Consider the following 23,048-nt stretch of genomic DNA (forward strand, 5'->3'; position numbering starts at 1 on the left):
GAAAGCACTGAAAGCAGACTGTCAGTCATCATCAGTCGCAGCAGAAACAACAGAGTAACATTAGTTTTATGATTTCTGTCGTTTTCGTTCGTTTGATATAATATCTATCTGTACCTACGTTGATATGGATCCTAAACAACGGAAAGTCGATGGCGTGGATTGAACAATATTGTTTTAAGCTGCCTGAGACCGTAAGCCGTTCCAGTGTGCCTTATATGCAATAAAACTGTCACTATTGTTAAAAGTGGAAATTTGAAGCGGCAATACGAAACAACTCATCAGCAATTCCACAAAAACTTTCAACTTGGCAGTCAGACTCGTAAAGAAAATATTCAGACATATCTCAGTTGTCACTGAAAGAGTATAAAATTACTAGTTCGTTGCATGAGCGACCAAAAAAATCCACAGAAGCAGCGTTACGTGTGTGCTGGACGCTTAATTAACACCAGAAACCATTTTCAGATTCTGAGATAGTGTAGGAATGTATGTTGGCAGTAGTTACGTCACTTTTTGAACTTCTTGAAAAGGCACTTTGCCACTCCATAGCACTTGATGAATCATGTGGCATTGTTGATGATGAACAAATGTCAATTTTCGTAAGATTTTTTGACATTGAGTGTCACATTTTTGGGAAGAGTTCCTAGCAAAATTGCCGTTGAAAGGTTACACTCTAGGAGAAGACTTATTCAAGGCCATTGATGATTTTATTACGAAATGTAACATCAGTTATGATAAAAAGGTTTCGCTTTCAACTGACGGGGTCCCAGCAATGATTGGCAAAGAAAGAGGTGTAGTAAAGAGAATCAGAGATAAAAATTCAGGTCTAATATCGTATTAGTGCATGATTCACTAGGCGGCCCTTTGTGGAAAACTTAGTGCTACACTCAAAGATGTGATGGAGAACTTAGTCAAGTTGATTAATTTTATGAGATCCCATTCTGCTCTTCAGCACCGACATTTCAAAGAGTTCCTTTCCGAATGTGATTCTGCGTTTTCTAACTTACTACAACACAACAATGTTCGTTGGCTAAGTAAAGGTCAAGTTATTGAATGTTTCTGGCTAATAAAAGAACAAGTATCCTCCTTCTTGCTAAACTTGCAGACGCAGGGATCCAGAAAGCACTTTGAGTTTATAAAAAACGAGCGCAATATACTGGTTGTGGTTTTTCTGAAAGATATTTCAAAATATACAGAGTTACAAAGACATGCAAAATTAATATGTGTTCTGATAAAAAGCGTGTCTACTTTTCGTAGTAAGCTGGATAACTTTGAAAAAGATATTGTTAAACAGGAATTTATTTATTTTCCGACAATTCTTGAATTTAAAACGGAGACCTCTGAAGAAGACATTGCAGAGTTTGTAAAACTTCTGGCTAATCTTAAGAACGAATTTGCTACAAGATTCCAAGACTTTGTAGAGATATGCAAGCTATCTCCGTTTCTTAAATCTTCATTTGAAATTGATGCAGCGGCAAACTTGACAGATGTGACTGCCAAGTTGTTTAATCTGTCAAAGCCATCGCTCCAAATAGAGAAATTGATTTGCAAGAAGATGTATCTTTGCGAATGTATAGAACGGTATCCACTAAAGAATTTCAGGCCAAACATGTCCTAGAAAAATATGAAAATTGTAAAAGACTAGCTATGAATTTGGCCACTATGTTTGGCTCGACATGCATATGTGAAACATCTTTCTCGAAGATGAATTTTTTCAGAAACAAATATCGTTCGAGATTAACAGACGCTCACCTAGAAGACACACTTCGAATTTGCTGTTTCTCTCGAGAACCAAACTATGAAAAATCGTCGGTGTAGTTTCTCACATTAATAAAAGGTCTTGTATTTCTTTTATAATTCAGAATGTAATTTGAAACCAAAGTAATATGTAGCACTTTATTATTAATATTTTGTTTTTTTTTTCTGGACCCCGTTCAAATTTTCCCACAGTATCCGGACCCCACCCAAAACTACTTGCCGACCACTGTCATAGTCCATTCGGTATTGTCTGAGAGTGAAAGAATTTCAAGAATGCAAACACACGCAGGTACATCAAAGAAAGCAACATAGTCGCCTCGAACAAGTGGCACTGCAATTCATCCACAAAGTCACTGAGATATTTCTACCCACAATGCCCCTTGAGGACACCGCTAACGAACCATTAAAATAGTGACAAACGACGTCAAATGAGGCGACGTCATATTGCATTAAAGATAGTGTCGGAATGGGGATATTCATATAAATTTTTCAATGATACATTCTGTATGATGCGAAGATTGAAATATTGTGAAAACTAATTTTGGTAAAAAATTTTACAATTTATATTTGAAGAACAATTTATATTCGAATAGTTTTTATTAAGGATTGTTCATAAAATAATCAGAATATTAAATTTAAAAATTGTTGACTTATGAATATGACAACATCATTCAGTTTAGTTGATTTATAATTTTATTTTATCTAGTTGTATATAGTTGCTATTGTATAAAAAAAAATAGTTTGTGTAAATAAAAGTCAAAAGAAACATTCCATTTTCTTTAACTGAGGAAAGTTATTAATTCCAAAAGGTTATGGGCCCAGATGATAAGTTGGGAATTCGTCACTTCGATGGTACAGATTTCGACCATTAGAAATTTCGAATGGAATTACTGTTCAAAGAACATGAAGTTGAAGAAGTGATCAATGAAGCAGTTCCCTTGCCGGAAGACTCCAACTGGAAGGAAAAGGACATCAAATGCCAGAATATTATTGTGAAGTGTTTAGCTAATTCGCATTTGGAATGCGTTAAAGATAAGAAATCTGCGAAAGAAATGTGGGAACACTAGAAAATACATATCAAAAGAAAGGACTTGCCAGTAGAATTTACTTAAGAAAGAAGCTTTTAATGCTAAAATCAGAGGAAAACCACAGTATTGAAAGTCATTTGAGAAAATTTGATGAGATCGTGAGACATTTGAAATCGGCAGGTGAAAAATTGGAAGAAGTTGTTACACATTAATTGATTACGTTACCATCACCGTATGATAGTTTAACTACAGCATTAGAAACATCATCTGAAGATAAACTAACATTGAATTTAGTAAAAAGAAGAATATTCGACAAAGAGAACAAGATGAACAATAGACATAGTAGTGATGAACTACAAAGTGCATCCTTCTTTAATAAAAGTGGAGAAAAGAAAAACCTAGAATCCAGACCATTTGAATTCAATACAAGGGTCACTTTAAAAATCAGAAAAGAAATTATAGAAGTGTTAACTCTAGTGAAGCGGAGCAAATGAGCGAAGAAAATGAAGACTCTGCAAAGGAACCGTGGCTAATATTGCTTTTCTGACATTAGAACAGACAACTGAAAATTACGAGAAGAAATTATTATCATTTTTCATTGACCAGGAGCAACAGATCATCTCATTAACGATGACAGATTCTTTTCCGTTGCGAAGGTACTAGAGAAACCAATTTCGATTGAAGTCGCGAAATCAGGACAATCATTATCAGCAACAAAAATTGGTCAAATCGAAGTGAAACAAGGAAATTTAGACATAACAATAAAGAATGTGGTTTTTGTTCCTAATTTGAGAGTAAATTTGCTATCTGTGAGGCGACTGGAAATGATGGGATTCAAAATTGCTTTTGAACGTGGAGAAGCAAAATTATACACTGAAGCTGGTTTAATTGTCAAAGGTAGTAGAAGTGATTATCAAATAACGTTTGAAACAAAGTTATATAGCTCATATGACGTATAACTATGAAAAAAACTTGTGGCATCGCCGAATGGGTCACGTAAGTGACCCCAGTTCCATACCACGAGTACACGAAAAATTTTGGAAAGATTTTCAAGAAACTAGTTGTGTAAGTGGCATTTGAAACAAGTCATATACTACAGAGCTTTTTAGGAAATCCGAAGTACAAAGTCCGAAATTCGGAAAAGTCTGGAAAAATACAAAATTAAATGTAAGAACTGCAATACAAAATATTATAGACAGACTGGAAGATCTATTAAAATAAGATTTAAGTAACACTTAGCACACCTAAAATATGGAAGACCAGTAAAATAAGCAGTCGCCCATCATATTTTGCAACAAAACCATTCCATAGATTTTAGTTCATCAAAATCAGTTAGACAAGTTAACAACAACAGGCATCTGTGTGTAGAAATAAGTAAACATAATAATATTATGGATAACGATGGTGGACCAATACCTATTAGTATACTATATAACTTGTTGAAATAATATTTTAATTATCAGATTTTCCCATACGGCCACATTATAACACCTCCACACGTGTTTCGATCACCAAGTTATCATCTTCAAGAGGAGATGTTAAAATAACGGTTCGGTGTTGGGATACAACTCCTTCAATATTAAGTATAATAAAGTTCATTGTATTTTCACACATTTTTCCCAACAATTTTGACCCCTAAGAGTTGTAACATTGAAGAATGCTATTGATTCTTGAAAGAAAAGCTCTAATAACCTCTGATAATGATACGTTTTCTTTTTCAGGACTGAATCGACAAATGTTCATTTCGAAAGCTTTACTGAAATCAATATCCAAGATAAACAGAAATTTCAAATTGTCAACTTGTTGATCAATTCAATTAACGTTAGTATTCCAATATGTTCCAAGGAATCCAGCAAATTCATCGCAATTTATGTTGAAATTATTGAGTCTTCATTTACTCAATAGTTCTTCAATCTCTCTAAAAGATTTTCCTTTCGTTTCAGGTAATTTGAAGTAAACAAAAAAAGAACCGGAAAAGCAGAATAATGAAAACGTCCAGATGCACCATTGTATTCCAAAATACTCAGCAGCAAGGGGATATGCCGTAGACATAATTGTTACTACTATTGCAATGATGGTCATGATGAACGTTGTAGCCACTGCTTTGATATCACTTGGGAAAATTTCACCGATCATTGCCATAGGAATCGGTCCCAAGCCCAAAGAGTAAAATACTACATAGGCTAGAATAGAAATAATTGGTAATACGCGTATATTTTCGATAAATTCAGCATTGGTATTTTTCCAGAAGAAATACAATCCTAGTAAAAATAGTGGGAGACCAGTTGAGAAAGAAGAAAATAGAAGTAGTGGCCTTCTTCCAAGTCGTTCAACCATGTGAGAAGTTGAAAAAAATAGGGAAACTTTTAAAATTCCCACAATAATCGCCACTGTATTTCCAGATAGTTGTGTTCCTGCTTCAGTGATAAGAGGTCCCAAAAATGACATGATAATTACCACGCCTGATAAATGTTGTGTCATATTCACTACCAAGGCAACTATAACGGCTCTTCTCAGTGCTGGTGTATCAAACAAGTTCAAGTATCCACGTTTTTCACATTTTCTCTTGGATTTTGTTAAATCCTCAATTACTAAATAATCCTGTTCTATTTCTTTGCTTCTTTTATTGTTTCTCAGTTTTGTTAACGCTTTTATCGTTTCTTCTCTCTTTCCTCTCATTGCTAGATACACTGGTGATTCGGGTACAATAGTATAGAAGAAAACAAGACTGAATACTAAAGGCACCACACTCAACAAGGTGAAATCTCGAACGGTCGTGACAGGACCCAAAACGAAAGAATACAGGTTTCCAAATGGTAGAGACACACCCATGAGACAGCCAAACTTTCCTCTGTTGTGATCTTCTACAATTTCGCTCATGTATACTTGAACCGCTATTAGACCTGATCCTGCAAATATAGCGAATGTGGACTTGGCTACATAGTAAATATATATATGCGATCCAAAAGCTACGGCAATATTCGACAGAATCATTCCTATAGACATGTATTTCATAGTTTCCCTTCTCCCTATTATATCTGGCAATTTTGCCATGAAAAAAGATGCTATTAGGGAGAGCGCTGACGGTAATCCTACCATCAAAGATATCTCGCCAGTTTCTATAGGTGCCCCCAATGGGTTGACATTTGTATCATTATCTCTCAGTTTTGGCAAGACGGGCGAAGTCCATACTAAATTACATCCATATGTGAATGAGACGCAAAGTGCTGAAAAAAAAAGTTATTTAAAATCATGATGAATTTTACAAAATATTGTATGTAATTAGTATTGCCACCAAGACCAGAGATTGTTTTCTTTTGACTTTTACTTTATGTTTCAGGCATAACTCGCAAACAACAATTTTATTTCTGTTTCCGATACGAAACGATATTTTCAATTACTATTTGATCTAATATCTGCAGAATGGCCAGCAATGAGACTCTTATAGATTCACCAAGAACTAATTTGTTTCTTCTATAAATGTTGAATGTTACCATAGGTGTCTGAAATTATTCGCTTTACTCCTTTTTTTAGTTGATTGAGATATTTTTTTTTGTGTAAAGATGCAGAAATAGAAATCCAGAATCTTTCTTTCCAAAAAAGTATTCTCTCTTTCAATTTGCAGGATGATATATTCCAAAATTGATATCCTGTATATTCGAGAAGAACTATGTGTACCTTGCATTGGGCTAGTATTTCTCAAAGTGGGCGGTAACGCCCCCTTGTGGGCGCTTCAGGCCTCTAGGGAAGCAGTAAAGGGCACAGAGAAGATTGGAAGACGTTGAAGAGGTTTAGGGCGGCGATGGCTAATTAAAAAATATTGTTTTCTCTCAACACAAACTTTACCGCTTCTTTACGCTCAACGCGCGTTCCCTCGTGTAACGCCATTTAGGAAACTATACTAAAACCAATAATGATTGAGAGTAGAAGTAAGCCCAGTTGACAGCAAATCGGGGGCGTGCTTATTAATTTTTGAGAGGGTTAAGAATGAAAGAAAAATTCTTAGTACAATTAGTTAAAATATTCATACACATTTTTTATTTATTTCATTAAAACTTTGCAATATCGTAATTTACCTAATCGTTGTAGTCATTAGGTGGGCCTTATGAAAACGGAGTAATAATCGTGGTAATTATAGTAGGTACCAAATAAATTAACAATATTAATAAAAAACACATATATATATATATATATATATATATATATATATATATATATATATATATATATAACTTTTTTTCACTATTGGGTTGCAGCAATTGATAAGTGAACTCTTTATAACTATTCTCAAGCTTTCGAGTAACTTAAACTCATCGTCAGAGGTACTAGAAAATACAAATTACAAATTTTTGATAATAGAATATAATATAAATGTAAATGTACAAATTTTCGTCTAATCTTCAACCTCAGATTCGTCACTGTTGCTACCGCTATCATCAAAGTGAATTATGATTGGTTCAATATTGTGTTCAATACGGTTGTCTACGTCCCACATTTTTTGCACCTCTTTTAAAACATGCTGCATGCATTTCTTCCAGTCTTCTGCAGAAACAGTTCGAATAGCTTCTTGTAGGTGATGTTGCACGTCCACTAATTTAAATGTTCTGTTTTCTCGTGCCACATATCCTTTTACTTGCGCCCAGATTAATTATATTGGGTTTAATTCGCAGTGGTATGGTGGTAACCTTAAAACTGTAATTCCACGACTTAACGCCATTTCATCCACTGCGAATTTTTTATATTTGTCTGTGTGTAATTTTGTTAGCTGAAGTAGTTCTGCCTTTAAACTATCTTTGTTATATTGGATGTTCTTATTAATTAACCATTCTTGAATTGCTACTTTTTTCCATGATTGTTTCGGTAATGGTTCTAAATGTCGACTATGGTATGGGGCATTGTCCATGACGATGACAGACCCAGGTTCCACAAGTTGAATGATGCCTTCAAACCATTTTTCAAACACCTCCGCATTCATCTCTTCATGATAGTCGCCTGTTTTCTTAGATTTAAATATTAATTCACCATTTGGTAAAAATCCATCGTCGCTTCCTATATGCGTAACTATCAGATGACTACCTTTTCCAGATGGCTGTTTTAACCCAACTGACAAACCTTCAATAAAGGCTTGTCGTGCACTTGTTATATTACCATCCTGCCATACTTTTTTGACCGTATGTCCTTGGTTAACCCATGTCTCGTCCATGAAGTACAATTTTTTTTGAGCTTCCGAAATTCGTCAATTTTTCTTAGATAGTTTCTTCTCCATGCTATTATTTCTTGACGTTCAATGAGAATGCTTTTCCTGTCAACTTTTCCGTACGTAAATTTCATTTCGTGTACAAGTTTCCTAAAAGTTTCTTTACCCATTTTTGGGACCAATTCATGATCGCTAAGTGCCTCCAGAACTATTTGTAGTGTGGGCAGCTCATTTCTGAAAAAGAAACTGTGAATAGTTCTGCGTATACTGGTTTTGGCTTCTTCATCAACTGTGATTTTTTTTCGTCCGCTACTAGTTTTTGGCGTTTGTACGTCCCCATGAATTTCTGCTTCTCTTAGTATTTTGTAAATCGATGATTTTGGTACACCGGTATAATCAGAGCACATATCAACTAATTTATCTTTTGTAATTGTGGAACTTAATGATGTAGAAATGCCCGGTTGGTTATTCGGAGGTACACACGTAGAATTACAGCACATATGCACAAAGTCATCTTTTGGTGGCTGATGATCTCTTTCAAGACAGTGAAATACTCGCAGTACAATTTGTTTTTCTCTTACTGACCGAGACTCCGACCGTTTTACCTTTTTCGACGTGGAAGGCCCGACCATGTCTCCCATTTTTTGAGTAGTTTGAGAACGGTGTAGAAATATAATTATGTAACGCTTAAACACTTATTAGCACTATTATTTTCACCAATTGTTATCACAACACGTCGATTGCTGACTAACTTAACTGTAAAACGTACAATTCACGCTGTATAATTCACAAACCAATGATACGCTCATGGCTGCAAGTACATTAGTGAGGACTGCAACGATGAGATGGAAGTTACGGTAAAGTGACAAAGACAGAAATATCGTTGCGTACAGCGTTGCCACTAGTTGTAATAAATATCTAACACTATACAGAAAATAATGAATTTTAACTGATCAGTAATCAGGAAATGTATAAGTATTACTCATTACAAGCTCATTACTGATTTTTGTCATAAATAATACCTTTTAATCGTACTAGTATTGTGTATTATCTATAATTTGCCACAACCTACAACTCTACTGCTTACTATATTTTGATTCTGCTATAAACTGGTAACGTAAAATTTAGATATGACAACGCGCTTTACTCTCAATCATTATTGGTTTTACTATAGACTGTAACTATTTCCTGTCCGATAGTTGTCAAACTGTAGAATAGATGGCGGTAAACTTCAATGCGGATCGAGAAGTTTTTAGTCTCCATTCTCGAAAGTACTAGGCCCTCTCGCTGCCTCATATAAAAGCACGCGCGCCATCCAGCCAGTAATGTCATTCGACAATATTATGGAAACAAGTGAATTTAGTTAGCGACTAGCTAGATAAAGTGCTGCACGTGCGGTGGTGTATACTGTGAGTGGTGTCATTAGTAAGTTTTTAATGCTCGGTTCTTTACTTCGGCATTTTTGAAGACAAAATTATGTCGGAAGCAAAAAAGAAGAGATGGCAGTATAGCGCAGAATATATAAAATATGGATTATTCGAAAATCCCACAAATCCATCTTCGCTCATGTGCCTTTTTTGTCAAAAAACATTTTCGAATGAAGCGATGAAACTCTCAAGGCTACAAGATCATTCGAATGAAATGCATTCAGATAAAAAAGACAAAAGTATCACTTATTTTCAAGAACTGGAAAAAAAAACAAAGAAACACTTAGCCCAGCCAACTGTGTCAAAACTTTTTTCTGCGGCTTATAATCAAGACGACGACGCACTTTGAGCTTCCTACAATATCTCCTTGCTAATTGCTCAAATAGGTAAACCTCACACTATTGGAGAGGATTTAATTTTACCGGCAATAAAAGAAGTAATAACTACTGCGCTCCAAAAACCAGCGGCAGATATTATTCGGAAAATACCTTTGAGCAATAATTTCGTGCAAAGACGAATTGATGAGACGGCTGAAAACACTGAAGAGTCATTGTGCAATCATCTGAAGACTTCTAAATTCTCAATTCAGTTAGATGACTCCACTTTACCAACCAATGAAGCATTGTTATTGTCATACGTGAGGTTTATTAAAAATGAAAAAATATATCAAGAAATACTATTTGCCAGAAATTTAGAGGCGGATACAAGAGGAGAAACCATATATAGTGCACTGGAAAAATTTTGTGATGAGAAAGAAATTCCACTGATGAATATTATATCAGCTGCTATAGATGGCGCTCCGGGTAAGACAGGACGTCACAAAGGCGTCATAGCGAACTTAAAAAATAAAATTCCAGATGTGCTCGCTGTACATTGCGTCATTCATAGGGAACATTTTGTTGTGAAAAATTTGAGTGAGCGCCTTCTTCAATCACTGCAATATATCAACAAAGCAATCAATAAAATTCGAAACAGCTCTATAAAAGTGTATAAATTGATTTGGAATCCCTGGAAAAATTAAAAAAGATTAACCGGAAGTAACAATTTTATTAAACAAAAAACTGTAATTACAAAAGAAATAACATACAAGCAACAACCAAAAAAATAAAATATAAAAATTAAAAGATTCCAAACCAAGTTAAATCACGACGTTTCGATTGTTAATATCCACAATCGTCTTCGGATGATAACTTTTTCATTTTTTTCTAATTTTTCAGAGATATCAAATTATATTATATTAGACAATGGAAGTCCGAACTGATGAAATACACCACGAAACATTGTCAACCACCTTCAAACAGCTTTGTGTTGCTAATGATGACGATTTCAACCGATTGCTATTTCTCACAGAAGTGCGTTGGTTACCAAGAGGTAACTGTCTGACTCGATTTTACAATCTATTTGACTCTGTAATAGAGTTCTTGGAAAACAAAGACAAAGAATTGCACGACAACCTCATCACTTGCGTACTTGACAGACGAATTGAATTTGATTAAAACAAAAATGTCATTGTTGCTTCTGTAGCCAAATTGCTCTTATACAAGAATAATATCGGCAGATGTGAGTTACGCAATTTTCCTAATTTGTCAACATCGACGACTTGCTTGTTTACTGCCAACATTTGGGGAACCTCCACAGTGATTTCGCAGAACGATTCCAGGACATTTTAAAATTGGAAATACCGGACTGGGTGTTGGATCCTTCTTCAAATGTCAACACAGCAGGATCACCCCAGCTGGAAGAAGAACTCATAGCACTGATGACGAATGAGGAAATGAAAATTAAATTAAAAAATGGATACCAAGAATTTAGGCTACAAAAGCCAATCCCGCAATTGTACCCTGGATTGTGGTCCATCGTTCAACGATTTTTGGTAGCATTCCCATCATCGTATTTGTGTGAACGTGGATTTAGTGTTGAGGCAACGTTGCTAACTAAAAAGAGAAATCGGTTGCAGATTACCGATCGCAGTGACTTACGGCTGTTTTTTGAGTAAATTCGAACCTGATATTAACAAACTTGTTAGAAATCATGAAATTCATCCTTTACATTAGATTAGTTTTAAAATTCAAATTGAAATGTTTGTTACAATAACATGAATGAATATATTCCTAATATTACAAAATGGTGTTTTACATTATCCTCATCAGAAAATCTTATTTTCACATGACACATATTTCAATTATTAAAATAATGACTGCGATTGTGATTCTTAAGATGTAATAAAGTAAAAAAAAAATGGGGGGCGCTAGAAAATACTTAATTCTCGAAGTGGGCGGTAGACAAAACAAGTTTGAGAACCTCTGAATTAGGCGATACTACATGTGCAAACTGACCTTGAGCAAACAGTAACTAGATAATCATAAAAATGTGTATTCATGACCCCCTCGAAAGTAATAGTAGAAAAAATGACCTGTCAAGTGATGTATCACTCGATTCTCATGTCAGTGAAAAAGTATTGGCGCATTTTTCAAGTTTTCAATCATATATTCATTTTCGTTACCACCCTGTATATTGGAACAGTACCGATTTTGGTGTTTTAGTTGTACACACTCACACACATATGTTCACTGAATTCTAAATAAATAAAAATCACCTGCTAATGAAGAAAAGTATAAAAAAGCCGTATCACTTCTGGTCTTTTCTTGTGATTTGAGTTCTTGGTTTTTGGCATCGTTAGTAGCTGGTGTATAAATGACTTCCTTGCAAGCATGACCACTCTTCTCGGATCCCACTTGTTTGTCCATTGTTTCAGAAATCTTGTACGTCAGAGAACGTTACTAGAGGTTTTATTATTTTGCAGTAAAAAAGAATTTTTAGAAAAATATTTAGTTATGATAAGATTGAATTGAATTAAATAATGGCGATAATTGCAAATCTCTTCAAATTTGAAATGAGTTTTGATGAAATTTAGTAAATCAATATTTGCCAAGTATAAAACACACCGAGTAAAACACTTCCATTACTATACAGTGCTCTTTTAAACTGAACTGTACTCGAACGATTAGATACGAATTGAACAAAGTTTTTTTGTAGACACTAAGCCTTGATCAACCATATGATACAAACGGTGTATACTTGTGAATACTTCTGTATAAGAAAAATTCAAGAAAGATTACTTCTGTGATTTTTTATCCAGAAAAAAAACTTGGCAAGTTCTTAGCATTCGATATATGAACGACAAAGTCTTTCCAGTTTGACAACTGTCTGAAATTATTTTTTTTTGGCGAACCGTTCAGGATGCTATCTCTTTGAAAAAATTGGATTTTTCTGGCCTAGTCCGGCGAGAGTCACATTGTAGTTGTCATTGTAAGTATGAAAATCTTGGTAGGTATGGTTTTGATGAATGCGGTTGATCATTACCATAGCAGCGAAATAACGACTGACAGCTATTCAACATTAGATTAGTTGAAATTTTTGAAAGTTTGCATGGTATCTGTATCTGTAGAGTAGGGAGGGTGAGTGTAAGCCCACAGCACCTAGGCAGCATGTGACCCATTCTACATACTCCCGAGGAGTTGTCCTCCTACACGGAAAAAAAGATTTGTTGAATGAAAGAAAATTCACTTCATTCAAAGAAATAAAAGTGTCATATGCACGACAAAATATTTTGTTGATGCAAGAAAAAAGAAATTTTGACTCCCAACTATTTTTTCAAGCATATCTTCATTGTATCAAACAAATATTTGATTGAAACAATCACATCTATCAGTTATTTCAATTCAAAGAAGAATTGAATTCAAGTAAAATTTTGTCGAATTGATAGCGAGAATTATTTAGAGTAATTCGAATAGTCTATTAAACAAACAAAATTTAAAGATGGGTGAAATAGTGAATCTGATTGAAATAATCAAATGTATTTTCTATTCGAGTAAAAGTTATGTTGAAGAAACATAACATATCTGCAGGATGATGGACAACTTTGCTTGTTTTGATAATGGGAAAATTTTCACTGAAGTAATGATTTTGTTGAACAAATAATGAATAGTAGTTGAACGAACAATGTTTATACCTCATTGTGAGTATCTTGCTGATAGAGTAAAGCATTTTGAAAGTTCAAAATAAGTATGGATGATGATGAACCAAATCCTTTTCTCTTGTTTGAATTTGGTTGTTGGATTCAATCAACCAAATATTATACTAATTTGAGTACCAGCATCTCGTTGGTAGTAATGGAGCTTCAGATCGGTTATACTGAAAATTACTTTTCTCTTCTCTGAAACTTCAATATGCTTTTTACCATCAAATATTTTCCCATAAAAAAATCGTTAGACCATCAATTGTTGTCATCTCCTGCTGATTCTGATTCGACTAGTACATGAAGTTTGTTGATAAAAAGCATTACTTAGTTTTAGTATTTTGGCAGAATCAGAAATACAGAGTCAGTGAGTGAATTTACATGAATCTCCAATCGAAATAGATCAAGTTATTGAATAATTGTGGGTATATATTATAGTTTGTTCAACAACCCAATTTCTCAATACATGAAATACAATTTGTATAATTTTCTCAACTGGATTATTGATCTACCTACTTACGTATCACGATTTTTTAATCAGCTGCTGATGAGAGTCTTGCAGATAATATTTCATATTCAATACGGATTATGTAAATGCCATGGAAAATTTTTCAACATGAGAATGAGCAAAATATAAATAAAAATCGAGAAATTTCAGTAACAGATTTATTCAAACAATCAATAAATTATAATAGACCTCTACAAATATTTAAATGAAATTATAAATTATTCACAAATTGTTATTCGTAATCTAAAACATTAACATATTTTATTATTTATTATTATTATTGGTGATATCTACTAAAAAACAATTAGAGTCGATTTCGAAACCTTTCACTGAAGTAATGTTCTAAAATGAAAGAGAACAGAGATTAGTGATTGTCTACATTTTCGCAATAATACTATTGGATCAATTTCTACTAACTAGCCTAAATGTTATCTCATAGAAATATGAAAATATAATTATTTTTTCTGTACAAATCCAATTTAACAAACGAAGGTATCCTTATTTTTTGATAATAGGAAAAAACAATGACGTACTTCATCACAGTAAAATTTTATTAGAAATATGACTGTGATGACAAAATTTACTTACCTCTCCAATTATAACTTTCAGGCCTTCAAATCTACTAAATTTGAGAATTCTAGCAAAACCTAAGCATTACTTAGGTACAGACCTGAATAATAATAAGTACAGCAAATCACAAAAATATATAGTTATTTTAGAAAACTGAATATGTTTTTAATTGTAATGGTATACATATTTATTGAAAAAGTTATGAATGAAAGACATACCTCTGTTATATATGATTCTTAATTTATTCCATCAATTGCTTCCTTGACTGAATATTTTTATTTTGCCAATTGGGGGAATCATTTCTTTGATTTCTTCATCATTGAGCCTTTTAGCTATGTCTTAGTGGGAGATAAATAATATATGTATTTTTTACCTTTAAAATTACCAATCAGGTCATTTAATCCAAGGCTATTAAGAAATTCCTCCATGTCTAAAAATAAAAGGGAGTATATTTGCATGTTTTGAGTTAGTGCAGTTTTGTTGAATGTCATCATATTTGTAAATATATTGCAAATAACTTTCCTTTTTCGGTCTTACTGATTTTAATAAAGTAATACAAGAGAAAACTGTGATTATTTCACAATTTTCTTCTTAAAAAGAGGTTCCTTCAAGGATTCAGTATATACTATCATGATGAAAATGAAATCATTGTTTTTACGGCGCCATTCAATTATTTATGATGTAAGAAATTTACAATTCTAAATAAAGGTACAGTTCTTCGCTGACATTGTATACCTACACCTATTTCTGTGGCAAACAAACACCTTAATTGTATTCACACTGAAAATGTCCAATTCCTCTGTATCCAAAAATCAAAGGTCAAATAGGTACCCAGTGTATGCATATTTACCTACCTCTCAATGATAATCATTTCACTCGACAATTTCTACTTTCTTAAAAACATAATTGAAAACAGTGAATCTTTCCTTCAGTCATTACATTAAACAATAATAACTTCAAGCTGTCGAGAAAAGTCTATGGGCACGTGCTTGAAAAAAACGATGTCCGTTCATCCGATACGTAATTATTTTAAAAAAATGGAATGAAAGAAAATATATAAATATCAACATACCTGTGAAAACACTGAAAAACTTCAATCCACGTATAATCAAAAAGAAACTGAACCTCTTCGTCATTTCCTTGCAAAACACAAACAGACGTACTTTTTATTTGATGAAATTATATTGTTTGACTCAACCGAATTATTCTGAGAACTCAATAAATGTTATTCTTGAAATGATCCATAATTCATTTGACTGAGTAAAATACCTCTTGAATTGAAATGGGAATTTCATTTTGTCTCCGCAAAATTATCATCTAATCAATACAAAACACACGTCGTTTGGAATGAATGATATTTAATCAAAATGATGAAATAAATTAGACTAAATAAATTTCTTTGAAGTAAGAAATCTTTTTTTTTCCGTGTAGGTCATCGTCCATCCTGTCCTTTCCAGGAAGGTGGACAGGTCACTGGGAGACATCTTCTTTATATCGTCAGGTGTAGGCCAAAACTCACGGAACACACACTCTCTTGTTGACGATAACTCCGGGCACTCGCATAGGACATGCCTGACAGTCTCATCTTCCTGTTCACACATCCTGCATAGAGATGTGTCCACTAGCCTCTATTATGGACGTGTTTCCTTAGTTGACAGTGGCCAGTCAGAAATCCTACTGTTAAGCGTAGATTCTTCCTGGTCATTGCCAGATATTTCTTCCGCGCCAGCTTCCCAGGGTCGCCCAAGATGATCCTGGCAAGATTGCATCCTTTGAGTCCATCCCATCTCTTTAGGAATTGAGCATGGGGGTAACATTTGGCTAGTTTCGCAATTATCGAAGTCATCAGGCCGTAGGTGCCACTGGGTCCCAAAATGCTTAGTCCAGCCGCTTCCTTGGCCAAAGAGTCGGCAATGCGATTACCTTTACTCCTGTCGTGCCCTTCAACCCACCTCAGGATAATGTTATTATCTACCAAGGCTTTGACTAGATCTTGGTGATACTCTAGTACTAACCCTGAGGTTACACGTTGTCTGTTCAAGGCTAATAGGGATTGTCTGCTGTCAATGCAGATTGTTATGTTTTGCCAGAAATTCCTTTCCTGGTTATTTCTTTTGTGGCGATTGAGATACCAGCCAGTTCTATTTAGACCACGCTGGTATCTTTTCCCATTCCCCACTTAATCCTTAGGATTAGTGATCTGGAGTACACTCCACATCCTGAGCCTTCTTTGGTTTTTGTTCCGTCTGTATATATGCGTATTGCATTTGTAGCATCTGACTCTGTGTTCAATTTTAGTTTTATTTTGTAGGGTTTATGGAACACAAACCTGAGTCCAATTGCATCCCTGCTCACCTGAGGCAGAGGTTGCGCAGTAAGCGCTTCCCGCCATAGTCCTAGCCTCAATTGACCCATTCCTACTTCGAGGTTTACACCAGCTATGCGCAATCGTAACATGACTATTAACGCAACCTTAAGGTACAGGTCCAGAGGGGTCAGACCAGTAATTAATTCTATTGCCGCGGATGATGTTGTTCTCATGCCGCCTGTAATGTTGAAACAAGTCAATCGCTGTATTTGATATAATTTTTGGATGACCGTTGCTTGTAGAAGTTTCGGGCCCATGCAATGGCTCCGTTCGTTAACATAGGTCTTATTATTGCAGTGTAGATCCAGGTGACCACACGGGGTGAAAGACCCCATGCGCGTCCCACTGTCTTCCGAAATTGCTCATAAGCCACGTATGCTCTTTTTGCTCTACTATGTAGGTGATAGTTTCATGTTAGCTTCCTATCGAGGATAGTACCAAGGTATTTCACCTCTTCAGAGAAGTTTAGTTTGCTTTTGAAGATTTCGGGAGGTTTTAAGCCCGATAAACTTCTTTTCCTGGTGAAAAGGACCATCTCAAGTTTACATGGTTTCTCTTCGCAATTATCGCAATGAACTATGAAAAACAACAGCGGTAGTGAGTTTGAAATGTGCCTTGCGAAGTTTCCAATGCAGCAGCTGCTGCTACAGCACAATTTTTGCATGAAAAATCTAAGTCCAAGGTACGAAAACCTTTGTGATTTGTTCTCGGAATGAATGGATCCGAAGTAATGCAAAACTAAGTATTACAGAGGACATATTTCGGTTTCTTCGGCGCAAATATCTGAAACTGTTAAATCCTCTACCTTGTGGATCATGCACTCTATGTTGAAAAACCATTTCATTGAAGATAAAAGTAAATATATCCACTTTTCTGAAGGTCATCGTATTTATTAAAAAAATGAATGTTGGTTATAGAGTAAAGAAATCGGAAATCAAATCATCTGATGGAACAATTCGTTCAGACCAGTCTCAACTCCCTACACTCCATGAACCTAGTTCATGGACTGACACCTATCAGAAAATAATCACTCCCCTGGATAATACCACGAAGGGCGTTGGATTATATATGTCTAGGGAATTGAGACTTGCTTGAACGAATTGTTCTTTTAGATGATTTGATTCATAACCAGTCTTCAAATATGTCCACTGACTATGTGAAAAAAATCGGAAATCTTCAATAGCGAGCAGATAAAAAAAATCATAAGGGATTCAAATAATGATATATATCAGTTTGCTTTATTTCAAGGTAACAACAATTGTTCCTTGTGAAAATTCTAGATTACAAAACACATATTGTTGGTACTTGTTCCGAAATTTCATCAAATTATATACACCCCAGTCATTTGCTTAGCGAAGTTATGGAAATCATGATTTTGCAAACTATTAACCACTTCTGTGTTAATCGATGTTCGCAGTAGATAAGAATGCCAGTTATATTTCAATTTTTCTTTTTGATTCCCATCTCAGTCCTGAAATTGGTGTTTTTCAAGCCCTTATATCAAGGTAACTACAGTAGAGCTTCATCTACCGCTTTCAACTGGATGCCAACAAAAGCCGGAAACTCACGTTTTAATTTTATTTTCCTTCTCGATGTCGTTTCTTGTGATTGCAGGGGATATTTCCGATATCACGTCTGGTTGGATTGGATTCCCAGAAAACGATTCTGCAACCTCTTTTCACGAATAAGTCCATTCGGAAAAAAATCTATCATGTTGGATATAGTTGCGCATTAATGTCTGGGGAATATTGGTTCGCAATAAGTACACTCGTACAACAATTAACTCTGTTAGTCGAATCATCAAAGGCATGGATGATATTTTTGAAATTTTTGGTTTTCTCTATTATTTGAAATCAGAAACCTTTTGAACCTAACAATTATTAATATTGAATGAGCAATATCAATAGATATGGTGTTGGTGGGACTGAAAAATCTGAGAAAAGTCGTAGATATGTAAGTTATACTACAATCGATTGTATTTATTTGATGTATACATGCATCAAAATATAAATAAAATGTTACCTTCAGAAAACGGAGAAGTAAAAATTTGTCTTTTTTGTAAAAACCTGACCAAAAATAATATTGATTGAAGTCAAGAAGAAAATGCTGTGTATCATTCAACTTCCTTTCGTAGCAAGGACATCAATATTTCACCGGTAGGTGAAACATTAGCACCCGATGTCCTATGTTGAAATTTCTTCCTGTCTGGCATGTATAAGCTGCCGAAGAGTCACCACATTCTAGTCTATATATGCCCCATTTTTTCCACTCACTCCCTTTAGGTTTAGCGTAAGAAATCATTCTTACTATTAAAGATGTAATCATGTTAAACTTCGAAAAATAGTGTTTTATGTTTTCGGAGAGCTTTCCCGAATAGCTCATGCTAGCATATTTTTTAGTATCTTCAGGATCTTCATGATTTATAGTTCGCAGATAGCATCTAATGACCATATTCCAGTCAACTCATCTCCAATAAAAACCAAAAATTGATCAGCAACAAACGATATCTAAATCATGAAGAACCTAAAGAAGCCAAGAAATATACTACCATAAGCTATTCGGGAAAGCTCTCCAAAAACTATTTATCAAGATTCAACATAATCACATCATTCAATACCTAGTTATAATCATTCAGAGAAAATCTCATTCAACGCAAAATCCAGAAGGGATAAGTGGAATAAATTGGGCATATATAGACAGAATATACTGTTCAGCAGCTCATACAGGCCAAACAATATGGGAAGGGAGGTGAGTTTGCTGAAAGCACTGGAAATAAATACATTGTATAAAAACACCAATGGGGAATGTTCCTCAATTTGGGTTATTACAGCAAATGCAAGTTTGAACAATGCTAGATCGGAGTTCAGGTTAGTAATATGCTAGATGAAGAAGAATCATGTCAATAGTGTCAAATCTGTCAATACGTCCAATTATAGTTCAATACCACCTCCACAAACCACATAAACAACAGTTGATTTATTATTTATTTATATAGAGGAAGATAGGTTAGGTCCACAAAATGTCATATGTCATAGAATGTCTCGGAACTCGGAACATAAGTAAACAGAACAGCACGCCTCTGAAATATGTAATCTTTGTTTGTCTCATATAGGTAACAGATTCATTTTCCTTTATTAGCTATAACCGATGTTGCCAAATGGTGAAATAGAAACGAATCCCTTTAAATGTTGAATGCATTATTTCATTCCTCTTTTTTAAGTATTTAAATAATTTTTTAAGGAAAAAGGTTGAAAGGATAAGTTTGAAATACATTGTTTTGGAGCTCTTTTATGAAAACTACTTGATTTTCGTCAGGAGGAACATTCCCCACTGCAAACCCTCAATGATCAACTAGAACTATGCAGCTCTCTCCTTTTGAATATGTGATTTTTGACAACTAGTTCACGAACCATTCATATTGGGTGCACAAGTTAAATAATTATTGTTTTGGTATCGCAGATAAGGTATTCATGATTCAGGTAACATTTCAGGTACCTAATGCAGGTACCTAAATGACATTTACTGTATCATTGTATATTTGAGGATTTGTTTGTCAAAAATGCATCAGTTTACTTGAGAATAGTTTAATAAACCGAAACCGGTCGTAGCAAATGAAAATCTTAGTAGAAATTAGACAAAAGTTATTTTTTTATCCCATATCTGACATGAATTTCTACAAAATAAATACTTATGATGTACTGTTCGGAACCTTTGGTGTATTAATGAATATTACTGGAGTTTTTTCCTAACACCAAATCGTTATTTTTACACCTCGACACGTGTTTCGATCACCAAGTGATCATCTTCAAGAGGAAGATAAAACTAGAAACTACTCAAAACTGAAGCTATTTATGCTATTCAGGTACATCATACAGGTAGGTAATCAGTAATACCACCCATACAAGTGTACCACCCTAAATTAATTTTACAATTGGCCTTTCTATTATTTTACAATATGTCCTTATGTATGTTCAAATGTTACAGCTATATATAAAACAATTTTCAGCTATATAAAATTAGTTTCACAATATTGCCTATCTAAATATATTTACAATGTGTCTTTTTGTAGTAATCAGTAAACCCAACAATATTATTTCAACAAGCTATATAGTATGCTATTTGGTATTGGTCCGTTATCGTTATTCATAATATTATTATGTTTACTTATTTCTACACTCTCATAGGCATCTAGTTGCCTGTTGTTGTTGACTTGTCTAACTAATCTTAAAGAACTGAAGTCTATGGAATGGTTTTGTTGCAAAATATGATGAACGACTGCTGATTTTTCAGGTCTTCCATATTTTAAGTGTGCTATGTGTTCCTTATATATCAATTAAATAGATCTTTTTGTCTGTCCATAATATTTTGCATCGCAGTCCTTACATTGAATTTCGTAAATTCCAGACTTTTCCGAATTCTCGACTTTGTCTTTTGGACTTCCCAAAAGGCTCTGCAGTGTATGACTTGTTTTAAAAACCACTTTCATACCTAGTTCCTTGAAAATCTTTCCAAAGTTCTTCGTATATTGGTGGTATGGAACTGAGATGTATTTATCTTGGTTTTTGTCCTTTCTGAAAGTCGAGATTTCGTTCATTCTCAACCTAAACTTCTTTTTCCTAATTATGTCATCTACAATACCCCTCGGGAAACCGTTAGTGGCTGCTATTTCCTTTATTGTACGTTTTTCTTTTGTGAACCTATCATGTGTTAGAGGAAAAGTCAAAAGACGATGCACCAAAAAATTCAACCCAGCACATTTTTGCTGTCCACAGTGATGTGAACTGTCAGGAATATACCTGTACGTGCTTGTTTTTTTTCTAAATATATCGTATTCTAACCCTCCATCTTTTCCTCATTACCAAAACGTCAAGAAATGGTAGTTGTCCCTTATTTTCTAATTCATACGTGAATTTTATTGATGGACATCTATTATTTAAAAAAGGAAACAAAGTCCTCGATATTCGATTTTTTGGTATCGAATATCGCGAAAATATCATCCACATACCTTAGCCAAATCCTAGGAAAATACTTTGACTTTTCTTTAGTTTCCATTACGAATCTGCTCATGAACAGGTCTGCCAGGTAGGAGGACAAGGGATTTCCCATGGCCGTTCCTTCCTGTTGTTCATTAAAGCAACCTTCTTCCTGGAAACGATTTTGTTTCATACACAAATTGGTAAGAGAAACGAATTCATCGATTTCGTTGCTATTGAAATTATTTTTCTCTAGTAATTCCCTGAGGTATTGCAAGGTCTGTGGAATTGGGACGCTAGCATGGATGATATTTTCGCGATATTCGATACCAAAAAATCGAATATCGAGGACTTTGTTTCCTTCTTTAAATAATAATACAGGAAATAGCAGTCAGTAACGGTTTCTCGAGGGGTATTGTTGATGATATTATAAGGAAGAAAAAGTTTAGGTTCAGACTGAACAAAACGACTTTTAGAAACTACGACAACCAAGATAAATATATCTCAGTTCCAGACCATCAATACACGGAACTAGGTTGTATTTGAAACAAGTCACACACTACACACCCTTTTAGGAAATCCAAAGGACAAAGTCGAGAATTTGAAGGAGTATGGAATTTACGAAATTAAATGTAAGGACTGCATAATATTATGGAAAGACTGAAAGATATATCAAAATAAGATATAAGAAACACTTAGCACACTAAAAATATGGAAGACCTGAAACATCAGCAATTGCCCATCATATTTTGCATTAAGATTGGTTAGACAAGTTAGATAATGTCTACGAGAGTATAGAAATAACTAATCATAATAATATTATGAATAACGATAGTGGAGCAATACCTAATAGTATACTATACAGGGTGTAACTAAATAGGTGTAAAACATTTAAAGAGGTGATTCCCCATCGAAAAAAGATAGGATCGTTCATATGAAGAAATTTCATTGGAGGATCCCTTGTTAAGAAACAGCCCCTTGAAGGGGGTACATGAAATTTGTATAATAATTTGTATATATTTGAAAACCGTCAAGCTATTGTCGAAACTAACCATCAAGAACAGTTTTCTCTTAACGTGTGGCTTGGAGTTATTGGGGATGATTCAATTGGGCCTCATTTTCTACCTCCTCGATTAAATGGTGAGGCATACGTTCAATTTTCAAGAGAAGTGCATCCAGTACTGCTGGAGGAAGTTCTTTTGGG

General features: G+C 34.5%; 1 protein-coding gene across 1 annotated transcript; it reads right to left on the minus strand.

Annotated features, from left to right (window-relative positions):
* Positions 1–4,521: 4,521 nt before the first annotated feature.
* Positions 4,522–12,418, minus strand: LOC111512956 (facilitated trehalose transporter Tret1). Its single transcript, XM_023169446.2, has 2 exons — positions 12,004–12,418; positions 4,522–6,010 (listed from the first exon to the last, which is right to left on the minus strand). The coding sequence occupies exons 1-2, from the start codon at positions 12,152–12,154 to the stop codon at positions 4,674–4,676; spliced, it is 1,488 nt and encodes a 495-aa protein (XP_023025214.2). The 5' UTR covers positions 12,155–12,418; the 3' UTR covers positions 4,522–4,673.
* Between the last annotated feature and the right edge of the window lie 10,630 nt (positions 12,419–23,048).

Source organism: Leptinotarsa decemlineata, unplaced genomic scaffold, assembly GCF_025532065.1.
Source record: "Leptinotarsa decemlineata unplaced genomic scaffold, Ldec_3_MD MMD2_tig00026336_RagTag_RagTag, whole genome shotgun sequence".
Lineage (NCBI taxonomy): Eukaryota > Metazoa > Arthropoda > Insecta > Coleoptera > Chrysomelidae > Leptinotarsa > Leptinotarsa decemlineata.

Bases quoted from the DNA above. Each gene is read 5' to 3' on its own strand.
- LOC111512956 (XM_023169446.2), bottom strand. From the start codon at position 12,154: ATGGACAAACAAGTGGGATCCGAGAAGAGTGGTCATGCTTGCAAGGAA. The intron at 6,011-12,003 runs GTGATTTTTATT...TTTTTTTTTCAG, and splicing joins ATACTTTTCTTCATTAGCAG to CACTTTGCGTCTCATTCACA.